This window comes from Astyanax mexicanus, chromosome 13 (assembly GCF_023375975.1).
Source record: "Astyanax mexicanus isolate ESR-SI-001 chromosome 13, AstMex3_surface, whole genome shotgun sequence".
Lineage (NCBI taxonomy): Eukaryota > Metazoa > Chordata > Actinopteri > Characiformes > Acestrorhamphidae > Astyanax > Astyanax mexicanus.
This window is the reverse complement of record NC_064420.1, coordinates 32,450,424-32,466,266: the sequence shown is the minus strand read 5'-3', so window position 1 is coordinate 32,466,266 and position 15,843 is coordinate 32,450,424. Positions and strand designations below refer to the sequence as shown.

At 40.0% G+C, this 15,843-nt stretch overlaps 1 protein-coding gene across 1 annotated transcript in view; it reads right to left on the bottom strand.

Annotated features, from left to right (window-relative positions):
- The window catches only part of nol4lb (nucleolar protein 4-like b), a 157,951-nt gene extending 142,467 nt beyond the window's left edge, over positions 1-15,484 (bottom strand). The window contains exon 1 of the mRNA XM_007249999.4: positions 14,221-15,484. Within this exon, the coding sequence (XP_007250061.3) occupies positions 14,221-14,550 (330 nt within the window). The 5' untranslated portion in view covers positions 14,551-15,484. The remainder of the gene's footprint in view (positions 1-14,220) is intronic.
- Positions 15,485-15,843: the final 359 nt, after the last annotated feature.

Sequence of the window (15,843 nt, the reverse complement as noted above, 5' to 3'; positions counted from 1 at the left end):
CCACTGCCTCTTTATGAACTGCCGCTGCCAGTGTGCTCGGAGGAAAGCGCAGCAACCCACCTCTAATACATCAGCCAACAGATGCTTGTGCTGACAAACATCACATTTCGAGTGATGGAGAGAGAGAGCCATTATTATATACCCACCCAGAGAGAGCAATGTTAGCATAGTTGAGTTCTCTCAGACTCCGGCTGCTGATAGCAAGCAGTATGACCTGGGATTCTAACTGATCCCTACCTTAAACCACAACCTTAAAGCCCCTTCTATGCAATTACAGTTACAATCAGGTTTCCAGGCCCTTAATCTGATCTAATATCAGTCAGAGAATGCTGTTTACATTACAAATTAATAATCTGATAACTGCAGAAATCTGATTATCGAGTAAATGTTAATGTGACAAAATGATGGAGCTCTTCTCTAGGCAAACACAGGTTGTATTAAAGATTCATGCTATTTAAGAGTGTCTGCGCATGCAGAGAGAGCAGGTATGCACCGGCACAAAGACGTCAAGCCAGCCACTCAAATTCAAGGACAAAAAAGTAGACGCACTCCTGCCTTCACTTCCTCACCTTTACAGCACCTCACAACTCATTCACAAAACACACACACACACACACCTACATAAACACGCACTCTCTCTCTCTTAAAATCCTGTGTACAACAGGAACGGGGAGGTTCTGCAGTGTATGGTGGGTAGATAAGGCACACAGGGAGCCCTGAGCCAATTAAACCACTGTTAATTTCTTCAAAGGAGCAGCTATGGCACAGACCCTCCTCACCATGGCAACCACAGGAATGCAGGGACGACTCACCAGCCATCCGCTCTCAGTCCGTCCTGCACGGCCACACAGACCACCAAGCACTGTATTCTTACAATATACACCACATACCTCACCTACATGCACTGGCAACACATCTCAGACTGAGGGCTGTTGTATCTGATAGTTAATTTTACTTGGAGAACCACCTTAAAATCTTAATGCTCAGATTTTTCTTCGCAATCTTAAAAAATTTCAAACCTGATTGCCATCTGTTGGCTTCTTCCCTTCTGATACACACAACAACCTTTTGCAACTTAAGCCAGGTGAACACTGTGCTTTTTGAGCCTGATTTTAAGCCCAATCTAGTTGAATGCGACCAAATGGCGCAGTCGGATGTGAGGAGAAACTTTTTTCATGGAGACAGCTGAAGTTCTCAAATGATATGCTCAGCAGGTCACAAAAACCCTTCATATCATCCATCTACAAATAGCCATCCACCTACATCTGCCAAGGTTGTATTCAGTTAGTAGTGCACCTGTGTTTTCTGATGCCAAGATAGCAATATACCATAAATTTATAAATTTACCTGAACACACCTCAATTTGAGACTTATTGGCCTAGGAACCAGGGGGCGTAAAAAAAGCTGAAATTGTTAAAAAAAAAACCTTTATTTTAAAAGTGCGTTTCACGTGTTTTTTTTTTTCACGTGCCCCATCGTAATAAGTGCTTTCAGTAAACAAAATTAAAAACAGAGGACCCAATGCTACTGAGTTTTTTTTTTTTAAGAGTGGACAAAATTTGAGCACACAATAGAATTGACATGCCAATACATAATAATAATAATAATAATAATAATAATAATAATAATAATAATAATAAAATGTAATATAATTGATTATATTTTAATATAATTATTTTAAATATTAGGTGATAACTGATCAGTTTTTGCCATATGTATATAATTCAGACATTGCACGCATAATGTTTTCTAACAGCAGTACACATAATGTGGAGAGACTTGTTTATGTTGTAAAGGGCACCTTTAGTTGGATTTAACTAATAATAAACAGAAGTACAGAAAAAATGCATTTTGTTTATTTGTGATTAAAAATAATTTCAAAAATGTTGTTGTAAGTCACTATAGGGTTGAATTTGATTCATATTAGCAAATGCCCCCCCCATGTCAAACCCACTCCTACACCTTTGTCGAGACCACCATGCCCATCAGTGTAGATTCACAAGCACCACTGCTATGTAAACGACAAAGGCGCAAGGCATTGAAAAAGACTGTCATAGAGGGGTTTAAGATAGCACTGAGCATCGCAGCGCATCACTTCTCTGTATTGCCGTTTACTTCTGAATGAATTCTTAGTTTCTCTCTGGAGAGTTTCACTGCTCTAATGAATCTCACACGAGACTAATAAAGCTCAGGTAGAGGAAACACACAGTCACTTCGTTTCTCTCTCCACCTCTCTAAGTAATGAAACTAATTTATTCCAGCCTGTCACAGAGTCTGTGTATGTGTGCCTATTAGATGTTAAAATTACAACACGAGCGTAGAATTACTGCACTTCTACCCAGGGAGACATTACAGTGCATATCTGTGCAGTCATCTGTTCAAATATGTGTTCACATACGGGATTAAGAACTGTCTGAAAAAAACAGCAAATTAAAAACAGAAATCCATCAAATGCCCTGAACACATGGTCCAAAACTTCCAGTAAAGCCTTCATGAATATTGAAATTAAGATAATATTGTGATGATATCCAGTACTATGATTGTTGCATTGTTTATCTTAGAACAAATTAGTTCCACTACAATGGAGCTTAAGGCCTTTTCTTCTTTTTCCTTTTAAAGTCTGAGTGGGTACACACTCACACTTCTCAGGATTTAGAGATTACGGCTCGGATATGTGTTAGAAGACATGGCCAAAAACATTAGAGAGGTGACCTGTGGGATATATGCACATGAAGAATCATGCAATAAACAGGGATGTGATATCTTACATACATAATATCTATAAACCAAAATCACAATCATAACTACGGGTAAAGCTTTTGACATGTTACCGGTACACATGACATTCCCGGTCAAAATCTTGGTACCAACAAACATGGCATCAGCAGAAGAAGTCATGGGATACAATACAACACTGCAAAAAGTCCACTGGCAAAAACTAGATAAAATATATTTAAATTAAAACATAAATGCTTAAATTAAGCAAAAAAATTGCCAATGGGGTAAGCAAAAGTTTTCTCAAAATAATAAAAAGACAAAGCCTCAAATTGAGTGAAGTAAGACTCAAATCAAGCAAAAATGTTTTTTTGTAGCTTTAATTTCTACACAAGCATCAGAATAACTTGACTGGTGATTTTTTTGTGTTTATATTCAATTTAAATTACACCTTAAAATAAGATGAAAATTCTAAGTAAGACTAAATAAGATAATTATTCCTTCAACAATCTTACATTTACAATGCTTAGTAAGACTATAAATTCTTATCAGAGCAAGAAATAAAATGTATTACTTTGAAACTAGACAATTTCACTAGTTAAGATTTCTTTTTTTTGCAGTTTACAAAAAAGAATGGTAAATTCTGTATTTTGTAATATCGGTAGAAAGATAAAGAACATAGGGCAGAAATGCACCAAAATGAACAAACAAACATTTTTTTTCCACTTTTTTTCACCACTGCATACATTATAAAGTCTAAATGTACTTTGCAATAAAAACACACCTTTCTTCTCAAAGAAAACATAATCGTTTGGCATATAAATGATTGACCTACAAATAGGATACATTTTTAAAAAATACAAAAAAAAAATCCTTTTGTATTGAGCACAAAAAGCATTTAATGACATGGATGATGTGATGTGACTATTGTGAATGCACATATTGTAATAATGATGTTGAAACAATATACTGTATAGCCCTAATCTACACACATTCTCCATTTAAAATCGTATGTCATAACTATAAGAAACATAACATTTATTTTTACAGACCACACTCCACATAAAGCTAGAAAATGTAGCTTAAAAATTAGAGTTAAGATTAAGAATTCAAACCCAGACACAATATCTGTGTGTATATGTGTTTGAGGTTGTTGTGGAGGTGGAGTGTTTTTTATTTATACCACACCACACACTCTAAACTCTCTCCTGGATGCCGGTATATAAATTGCATGGCTGCAGAGTAACACTCTCCTGCTTCTATTATTGTTGTTGTTGTTTCCACAGTATTTTCTCTCATCCCTCACTCCCTCTCTCTTTCTCTCTCACTCCACCTCTGAAACCCAGAAGTCCCAGTAACACAATTACTGCCAGACCATCTACAGCTGCTCAACTAGCGGACGGGCGCCAAGGCGTGTGTGGGTGTGTGTGTGTACTGCGAGTCTGAGAGGGCTAGAGGGGGTGAGGTGAGGAGTTCAGTGTAGTTTAATATGAATGGAGAGGAGGTGGGTGGTTGAGTAAGGGCACTGTTTTACATGGCAGTTGTACTCTCAACCTTTTGCTCCACTAAGTATATCTGATTGCTTTCTTTTGCTGCTTGTAAAAAAAACACCATTAACACGGAGGACACGGGAGTTATTACTGGCACAGTTCAGTTCTGTCTGTATAGAATAGAGAACACAGAAATTCACTTGAAGTTCAATGTTTGGAACATATTACAGAATAATTCAACTGGTAAGAATTAAATTGTCTTGGGAAAAAGCCAACAGGATGATCAACTCCATGCTCAGAAGCCTGCATCTGGCTCTAGACCGTGACAAATAAATATTTGTTTATATGTTTGTTTTTCTTTCTGTTTTTCAATTTGTCCTCTCTCTCCCCTTGCACCTTGACCTGAACCCTCAACTGTGTTTGAATAAAAAAGAAATGTGGAACTAAAAAGATTGTTGTAAAGAAAAAAATTATAAAGTATTAATAGTCCTCTGTAGAGAGGGGTGGTACTCTCTAACATTCATAATGTGAGAATAAAACTTCTGGGTGGATGTAAATATTCTAATAAAAAGCCAATGTTGAGCACAAGCACTAATCACTTGTGCCCTATCACCCATGAAAACAAGCCTAAATAGCCTAAATCATTTTTTTAAAAGCACGTTCATTTTTTGAACGTCTCATTCTAATGTTTTTTCATTGATTTCACTTGAAAAAAAAGTGCCTGGTGCATTGGTCTGATGGAGGAGTGTGGGGGGACAACCGTTTTGAAATAAAGACGTTTTTACCCGAACAACAGTCTTTGCAATGTCATATGTTACTTTATAACATGTATAATGCCCTGCTAAGTGCAGTTCAGGCAATGGCCTAGTCTTAGAGTCTCTGTAAAATGCAAAATCCACCGGAGATCCTATATAAACCTATAGTTACACACAGAGAAGGGGAAGTCCAGATCCAGAAAGTAAAAACCCACCCCGGGCCATGAATTCACATGTTGATGTAGACACAGTGATTTCCTGATCGACTCTGAATATTTTCTTTTACTATCTACTGCAGACAATGCAGATACAACTCTAGTGTTCTACAAAGAACAAGAAAAGCAGATTTTAGTGTAAGGAGACCTTCAATAATAATAATAATAATAATAATAATAATTAAAAAAACACAAAGACCTAGAAGCACATGCTGTGGGGAGTGCGCTCACATCTGTTACCACACGGGACCATTGTAAATGCAGCTTAACCCCTCCCATTGATCCCACCACTCGCTCTCTCACAGGTGCATGCACACACATAGATTCACTTTCACTAAGCATGGAGACAGGGGGGTCTTCTTAATGGGGCTTCTGACAATTTAACCAATTGACAGTATTTATTTGAGTGTAAAGAGGTCTTTTTGAGGTTACGGAGATCCATAGGCTGATAAGATGGGGTGTCCCGAGTGCATTCTGCCTTAGGCAAGACATTCTCTCTCAAGCCAGAGCCAAACAGACACACAGAAGCACAGACGCAGGCCAGGGAAACCTGAACAAAGAAACAGAGTGTGTACGTGGGACATGATTTCTTTTAAACTAACTGTAGCTTTGTTGGACAAGCTTCAAAAAAACAAACACTTCAATTTATTGAGGAACTGGGTAAGAAAATAGATAAATTTAGAGGGTTGTTTGTTTCAAAAGAGTTTTCTTTTTAGAATGTATGTGGTTTAAAACGTCACACTAATAGTGACACAGTGCATAGTTGTGGCTGAGGCCTGCGTAAATCGAGCTAATATTAGCATAGTGGCAAACATTTACAACATCTCTCGTTGTTGCTTGGTTAAGCATCACTGGAAATGAAGAGAACACAGTTCTCAGGACAGAACACAGTTCTCCAGTTGATCAGGACAGACACTTCTTTTGACTGGTTCAACATTTGGTTCTTTGTTCACAGCATTTTTCACACTTGATATTTTTGGTTCAGAACAAACTAAAATGTCCAAAAGATAAAACTTTGAGCACAATTTTTACCCAGATTTCTAGTTGTGGTGAGTCAGTGCTAGTAGGCTCTAGTCCAGAGGTGGAAAGTAATGAATTACATTTACTCACATTACTGTAATTGAGTAGATTTTATGAGTAATTTGTCATTTAAAGTAGTTTTTAAAATAGGTAATTTTACTTTTACTTAAGTACATTTTGAAGTAATTTACTTCCCTACATTGGAAAACTCCCAATTACTGAGTAAAAAATAAAATGCTGGGAAAAAAAAACAAATCTTTTTTTTTTGTCTAAACAATTGTTTTTTTTTATCATTAAACAATCTTCTTGAATGTTAAAAAACATGTAAATAGCAGCTAAAGCACAGCAATTGCAATATAAAAAATAATAATGAACTGTAAAACTATAAAAATATGGTTTATAGTCACCTATATGACCATAACTTTTTAACAGTAAAGAAAAAAATGGATCATAGAAACCTATGCCACTTGTTCTTAAAAAATGTTTTATGGGGTGGTCTGAACAAATACTGTCCAACTTGTTATGTGTAATAATAGTTCATTAAAAACGATTTAATTTATGATTTGTTGTACTTTTTTACATCAAATACTAACTTTTAGTAACTTTTACTCAAAGTAAATGTTGAATTGAATACTTTTTACTTTTTCTGCTGCGTTTGGAGTGAAATTCTTGTAGTGTATGATGGTTAAAACTTGATTGACAAGAAAGAAAAGAGGTAATCTTATTACTAAACACAAACACAAGAAATCTTAGGGTAATCTGTTATGCTCATTCTGCTGAACGACTCATGTGCAGCACTTGAATGCAGTTGGATAATATCAGTGAAGCACTATTCAGCACAGCACTTGGTAAGGCAACGCCCCCCACAAATCAGTCAGGAGAGATGCAGCCCGTATAGGTCATGACACAGGAAGATTCTTTAGGTCACTTATTACTGCAGTGTAAACCCAACTCTAATCAGACTTTTTAGGTGTATAAATGCAGTAAATGAACTGGGCTGGGTGGGAGTTTGGCAACATTCAGTAAAGCTTGCCCAAACTCGCAATAGTTCCCACAAAACAAAACCACATTTATGCGTCAGTTCAGGTCGTAACACACGCACACTTACTATTTCTCTCTTTTGTTTTCTCCCTCTCTCTCTTTCACTCACTCACACACACACACACACACACACACACGATGACAGTAAGCCTGACAAGTGTGTAACTGTAGAGGATGCTGCGTGTAAAACTAAAGAACTCTTAATGTAGAAGCTTCCTGCTGCTTCATCCCTCTCCAAGCCGCTAATCCCTACTTCTCTCTTTCATTGCCCCTTTTTAGCTTTGAACACAGAATGTTAATGCTTCAGCGCGATGGAGCAACAGCTGCCTAGCGCACTTCACTAGAGAACGAGTGAGACTGCTTAGAACAAACAGAAAAAGAGATTAAAATAAGAGTGCAAGAAAACAAGCACCAATAAAATAGAAGAGAAGATGGAGCAAGACAGAGAAAAGAAATAAAGAAAAGTATGAGCGACAGAGAAAAAGAGTGCAAGATGGACAGAAGAGAGAGAAAGAAGAGACAGCGAGAGTGTAAGAGATGGAGCAAGACGACAGAGAGAGTGAGAGAGAGGAAAGCGAGGTACGTTACGATTCTATTATTAGTGTCCGCAGAGACGCGAGTGTCAACTGCATGTGAGAGCTGCGTGACTGTTTCCTCTCGTCCCCCTCAACCAGCCCCCTCTAAGCTTTCAAAATCCCCTACCTACACTATTTGGACAGAAGTATTGGGACACCTCTAGGAGCTTTTAAGTTGCCCCAATAATGTCCAAATTCAGATGCATTAATGTGGAGCAGCTTTTATTTCTTAGGAACGTCGCACTTCAAATTTTTGTGGACAGACTAGGGCATCCAGAACAGCCCATTCATCCAGAACACATTGTTAAAGATGGGACTGATCCGATACAGTATCGATATCGTGGCTGATATTGACGTAATTTAACGTATTGGATATCGGGTCACCGGGCCGATTCACTTACCGATCCACATTCCAGTCCGCATCTTGAGCTGGACAATAAACCCGCTGTAACATAACACGAAACGCATCACTGATCCGGATTCCAGTTCCACAGTTTACCCTGAACCTCCAGCAGCTTCAGTCTGCGGCTGAATGAGTAAACTTTAGCTGTTTGTCTACAAAAAATGTCAATTATCTGGAGATAACTTTGGGATAACTTTTTTCACTTTGGAAACGCCGAACAGCAGAATAGCTACATGTAATATTTTCAGCATCCGAGAAGTGAACAGATTTACACCAGCTAGCTAGCACTGAAGCGACAGCTGCATTCCGGTGTTAACTACAGACTGGAGTGAACTATATTCATAATCCACATATCCTATAAAACCACATGATCTACAAACACTAACCAGCACAAAACACAGCCATCTGTTGTTAAAACCAACGATTAATTTAGTTAGGAAATCTAGTTAGCATTGCCAGTTAGTCGTTAGCCAGTTAGCCATCTCCATTAATATCTGCAGTCTGTTAGCGTAGCTAGCAATGGGCTTACAGCTGCATTCCGGCATTGTGAATGTAATAAGTAACATCTCAAGTGAACTACAGCCATAATCCACATTGAATATCAAACCACAGATCCAATCCACTCTAACCAGCACTAAGAAATCAATCTGTTATCAAATAACAGTGATTAATTCAGCTCGGAAATAAACTTAGTGTCGCTGGTTAGCCATTAGCCATTGCAGATAATCCACTACGCTACATGTAAAAATAAAAGTCTCCAGCGCAACCAGTATTTATTATTTAACATATTTAATATTTACCTTTTTTATATAAAATTTGAAATATTTAATTTAAAAGAAAACGATTGTGTGTTTGTATATAAAGTGTGTCAAATAAATGACTTTGGAATGCTTTAACATAACATGCACTTGTGTATACTCTTCAAAAGGACTGTGTGGTCTGTTTCAGCCTCATTATGTAACCTTAACTATAGTACTAATAATAAACTAAAAGAGCCCTTTTATCTGTATTTGTATCAGTATCAACAGTTTTATATCAGTTTCATCCTATCCCTTCAATTTGTGAGATCAGACAATGATTTGTCCAGGTTCATTTCAAATATTGATGTGATTCAAGTCAGGACAAGCGCAGGTCAGTAGAGTTCTTCCACAACAAACTCACCAAAACTCTTCATTTATGGACCATGCTTTGTGACATGCTGGAACAGAAAAGCCTATTAAAAATGTCTTGGTATACTAAAGCATTACCATTTCCCTTTACTGGAACTAAGGGGTTTAGGCCAACCCCTGAAAAGCCTAAGAAACACTGTGCAGATGTGTGGCCAGTCACAATCATTACTCCACAATGAGCTGTCCATTGTGTGTGGTAATGCCTTCTATGATGTTTGTCTTCTTGTATAAACTTGACAGTGTGGATAAAGGACTGTTAGATGCCTGCACAACTTCAGAAAATGACTGTCCCATTCATCTGTCACCCACTAACAGTCCTTACTTAAACTTTTGGTATGTCAGCTGTCTGAGGAACGATAGACACTTCAGCTCTACTAACTTAATTTAGAGTCAGTTAATCAGTCAGAACCCACAGTCCAAGGAAAACAAAAAAAATCTATGACAAGTGTAACGTAATAGGTTATAAAAAAAATATGCACTGAAAATAAACCCTATTAAAACTGATGTTCAGTTGTTTTGTATAAATCTTAATAAAACCTCCATTGTTGGGTTCATTTCTGTGTTTATATTTAAAAGAAATTGTAGTCTTTTTTCTGTGATTCCATATTCATTGTTAAAGTGACAATTAGCTGCATTTGGGGATGCGCAGCATGGACACTTCATATATAAAAATCATATAGGAATAATATAAATTACATAAAATCACAACACAATTTTATTCAGCCCTGGTCATATACCAACCACCTTTGTCAATGTGGCAAACCTACATCACCCACACACACACACTTTTCTCCAGTGCAGTCATCATCCCTGTTATGTTCTACTGGTAAAGGTTACTAAAGGTCAGGCCATTCGAGGTCGCTCAGACCCACCTGTGGGCACGACTCATATTTCATACACAGTGTTGTGCTCCCCTTATCTGAGTCATATACATACTATGGACACAAAATGTGAAAACCATGATCATTTTTACTATAATGAAACAAAATACAATATATTCACATATTTCTGAAGCCTGACAGCCTGAGACAAACAGGAAATTCGGAAACTATATTATTCTAGGGGTTGTAGTAGCAACCTTCATCTACAAGCTACAAACCATATTCTAATATATATTATGTGTGGTTTCTTCTTAATAAGATTTTCACTCATCTCATTCACTAGAAACTACCCACTAAAATGTTCTAAAACAGCTGCATGTAAAAAGGCATTACACCACAGACAAACTTGTGTCATCCTTTATTTCCAAAAATCAGTCAAAAACAAATCTCAATCAAACTTCAGACTGTTACACTAGAGGGAGCTGCACTGAGAAGATCCTCTGATTAAGGTCACCTGTGGTGTTTAGATCAGAAACAAGCCCTGCATCCACCTTATATACACACACAGTACAGTCCCTATCCCGTATGACCCTGAGCTGTCCATCAAACAATGAGACCTTCACCTGCTGTGTGTGCGCACGTACGTATGTGTGTGTGTGTGTGTGTGTGTGTGTAACAGCAGTAGCAGGCTGTAACAAGCCGGTTCCTTTATCTCCTCCCATTCAGCTCACTCAGGAGGTCCTAATTGGAGTCAATTGGAGAGTGGTAGAAAGGAGGGGGTGCAGAGGGACAAAGAGAATAAGAGGATGGAGGGGGGGAGAATGAGCAAGCTGGAGAGTGAGCGAGAGAGAGAGAAAAATTAGGGAAAAACAGAGGTTGGAAAAAAAAAGCAAGTGAGAAAATCTGGGGCAGCCACTTCATCATCAGGGGTGCAGGAAGGCAAAGGAATAAAATCCATCTTATAACTAAAGCAGCTGAGAGATGAATTTTTCTTTGGACTGTTCAGTTTTTGGTCTCTTTTGGTGGTCTCTTTTGGTGGTCTCCCCCCACACACACACACACACAGGCACGCACACATGCGGTCAGTGACTACTCTATAATGCTACGTCCACAAAGTCCCACAGCGCAGGAGAGGTGAGTCAACTAAGTGCCCAGCAGGTGCATCTGGGCTTTTTTCCAGCTCTTTCGGGTCTCTCAGGCCAGTCCACTCAAAGTGCATTCAACAGGTTAATCTGAACATACACAACTCTAAACTAGGGCTGAAGGATATATAGTTTCAGCACTGTTTTTACAATGTGTAAATGCATAATAGTCCCATCACAGGATTTGCAAGATCAGGTGCAAGATCAAATTCATTTTTGTGGAAAACTTAAAAGGAGAATTCCCACTATTCTCAATTCCTGTGATGTATCTGCCACAAGTACATTAGATCTGCCCAATATCATTAATTTTATTTCATTACTGATATCATGACATGTTGGATCACTGATATTTGATGAAAACTTGGAACATTAATTGTATTTTTAAATTTTAAAAAATGCAATGTTATATTTCCAATATCATGCAGTCCTAATATGAACACATCAGAGAGGTGAGGAGGCGAAAGCCCAGTGCCCAGTGATACCCCAGCCATTTGTTGCTGGAAATCCCAGAAAACATGACTGCATCCCAATACCACGCACCTATACTATAGGCAGAGGATTTTGATCAGTGAGCTGCTAGCCAAATGTGTTATTTGCAAAAATTAAACATAATTAGGATAAGTTTGTTGATTAATCCCGCATAGTACAGTCACCTTCCCAACAAAGCTAGCTGGTGAATTAGCAAGCTACCTAGTTATGTTAGAAAAATGTAAGTCTGAAATGGTTCAGGTCTAGGGTAGGTTTTTTTTTCATCCCTGATAAATGGTTAAAAACAGAGTCTGCCAAACAATGATTGAGGAAATTTAAGCTCATCAATCAATTTAACAGGCTATATAAAATGTTATGTGCTTGGATTTTAAATGGTCAATTAAAATTTTGTTTGGGTTGTGGAATGTAATGGGTTCAGTGGGCCACAAGCTGGTTAAGAACCACTGCTATAAGACTTATACTATACAATGATCACAGTGATGTACTAATGTACTAACACTAACACATTTTGTACTAACAGAAAGTGATGATCCAGTCTTCAGCTGCCTTTCTGGATAAACTTGCATTGTTATCCACCCTTTCATCTAATATTGGTCCAGATTTGAACAGCTCCTCCCTTTCACAATGGATTGTGAGCTATTAGTGTCTATTATAAAAACATTCAACAACTGACCAGGTCTGAGTATGTACTACTGTACATCAATATTACAATATTACAAACAATATCTTACTTTTTCAAATATGGATTCTGCAATTGACTAAACAGCAATGCTCTTGATGTGTGTCATCATTACGAATCCATTGCAGCCCAGGTTTGGGTTTAATTGGAGTGGAAGAAAGCAGATCTATTAAACCACTCAAATCCCATTAGAAATTAGTTTGCCTGATAGTCACGTATCAGTCAGTCAGTCATTTTCCTCTAAAAGAAAAATTGGTGACCTAATCCCTGTGGTGTGGTCTACCTCCAAGTCTGCACTCAGGTGACATCAACAACATACACACCTGGAGTCCTTGAGAGCATCAGGTTTAAAAGTGTTCAAGTTGAACATACTAATGGATATTTGTTGGACTGGGTGCTTGCTGAGTCTGCTTTTTAATGGTCTTCAACAAAGGGCTTACCAAGGGCAGTGTAGGGCACTAGTGAACTCCCTTCAGGTCAGCAGAATGAGAAATGGGAAACCCTACATCCTTGTAGTCCTTGGGGACATGCACACATGAAGACTACAAGACCGCAAGTTTGCTATTTGGGACTGGGCTTCTGAAGCAGACTTGTACACAGATCAGAGAGTGGTGTCTTATAAGGTGCAGCTCCACCCACATGTGAAGGTGTCCCACTTTCAACACTCCACCATGTCCTGGGGTGTGTTTGTGTAAAGAGGAATTTACAGAAAAACAACATACCCACTGTCTCTAGGGACAGGCCCGAGTCAATGCAAATCCAGGCCTTTTATGTTTTAAATTAAATATATAGTTACTTTAAGAAATAGTAGGAATATACACAAAAAGTTTCTGTTATCAATACAGCAACTTTGCAGGTGAAGGAAGAACAGTTTTAATTTTCATTGGAAATCCTAGTCCTGGAGATACAATGTTTTGCACTGTTACATTATCCTTCACTGTTCTTTTTTCGGACAGATTGATGAATCGTCTATAAATGTCGGTTAACTGTGAGCGGAGGGATGACTGGCGCGCACACACGCACGCGCTCCACGAAACCGAAGTGTGCAAAAACCTCGTACCGGGCCATATTGTTAGAGCACAGCAGTAGGCTATGTTGTTTTTGGGCGCACGCTCGCGCTTACACACAGACACGTACATGCACGCGCTCTACGCGTGCTTCCCCAGCGGGACGCTCTTCAATTAGGCCACTCAGGCGCGCGCGTTGATTTTAGAGAATCTTTCGAGTCTCGCGGGTTTGACGTAATATTTTACGATGGTGGTTCAACAAGAGGGGTACCTGAAAAGACCTGAGAAGAGCGCGAGGATACTGACCCAGACAGATAGACAGAGAGAGAGAGAGAGAGAGAGAGAGAGAGAGAGAGGGAGAGAGAGAGAGAGGAATGGAAGTAAAGGAACCAAAAGAAAATAAACATACAAAGACGAGAGTAATAAAAATACAAAACAAAAAATAAGGAATATTCATAGAGATGGATAGAACGAAAATGAAGACGTGAAAAATAAGACAAAGAGAGACGAAAATAAAGATACAGAGGACAAGAAAGAAAGAAAAAGAGAATAGACCAATACATAGAGAGAAAGAAAGAAATAAAGAAAAAAAGTGATATATAGAGAAGAAAATAGAAGAAAAATGAAAGGAAGCTAGAGAAGTAAATAAAGTAAACAATGGGATAAAAAGATCCAAAAAGACGTGTGTTTTCTACTCACCGTGGCTTTGATGGGCACGTACAGGACGGGTCGGTCTCCGTTCCTCTCCCGGTGCCCCTCGGTGCCGCCCACCTGGAAGCCTTTGGACTTGACCCAGAACTTGAACTTGGCGTTGAGGTGGTTGGTTTCGTGGTACGCGTCCGGTTCGTCGGGGTGCTGCTGCAGGAGCGCCTGCAGGATGCGGTTGTATTTGCGGCGGGTCACCGTCTTGGTCTTGCCGGAGTCCCCGTAGGTCCGGAGACACCAGTCCTGAAATTCTCCAAACATCTCCCCGTCAGACTGAGGGGGACTCCTCTTCCCAGTGTCTGCAATGTGCTTTAGGTTCGACATCGTGTCTGTTTCAGTTTTTTTTTTGTTTGTTTGTTTGTTTGTTTTTGTTTTTTTTAGAAATGCCCCCACCCCTATGGGCACCCCTGTTGGAAAGCAAACAGGGAGCTTTGGGGGACGTTGTTTGAGGGGCTGATGCCGCTGCTTCTTCTTTGGCTTCTTCGCTTTTCCAAATATGTCAGGGGGGCTTGTCTTCCCTTCCCTTCCCTTCTCCTTCCTTTCCTTTCCTATCCCTTCCACACCTCCTATCCCTCCTCTTGGGATGAGACCCACAGAGGGAGCCGGGAGACGCGGGTCTCTTTTGGGACGGGTACAAGCCAAAGAGGAGAAGGTATGGTGGTGTTGGTGTTGGTGGTGGTGTTGGTGCCTATCTGCCCATTTCTTTAATAGGTTACTATAGCTAGCCTATGTCCCTCACACCTGTTAGCTCCGCTGCTTTCACACACACATCCCTCTGATGAAACAAAAATGATGGGAAGAGTACTACAAAAAAAATAAAAGAAAAACAAATAAACAAACAAACAAACAAAAAGAAAGAAATAAAAAAGAAACGTACGCGCTAGGCTATAGCCTCACCTCTCCTAGTAATAATAATTCAAACAAGCTCCTCACCTCTGCTCGTCCACGCGCACACATGCACTCGCGCACACGCGCGCGCACGTGCTTCAAACGTGAGCGAGCAAGCGAGCGAGAGCCGCCTGCCTGCCTGCCCGAGGAAGCAGTAGGGGCGCAGGGTGGGCGCTCGTCGACGCCGCCGCCGCCGGGGCTGTCAGGGTGAGAAAGTGGCCTTTGTTCGGGCTCCCCGCACCGGACGAGGCGACGAGAGGCTGCGGGGGTGAGGAGAGTCTAGCTGGGTCCTCCCTCCTTCTCTCTTTCTCCCCCTCTCTCTCTCTTTCTCGCTCCGTCCCTCCCCCTCTCCTCCTCTGGCTCCACCTGAAACCGCTGCTGCTACCACCTGTTAGCATCTGCGCGCGCGCGCACACACATGCACGCGCCTTCAACTCGAAACAGCTCCGGCCGTCCGAGGGGGATGAGGACAGACGGACGAGCCGCTCAGAGGGACCGAGGGTCGGTTTAACACATGGAAGAGGAGCCGGGACAGGTCAGGGCAGAGCAAAGCAGATCGCGAGGATGGACAGAGGAGGAGGAGGAGAGGGGTGGGGGGCTGGCACGAGCGCTCGAGGACGGCCAGCATGCATACAGGAAGTAGCTACTGCTGCTGTCACACAAAAACACACACACAAAAAAATACATACAAAAACCACTCACAAAAGCATGCCCACAGACACAAACACA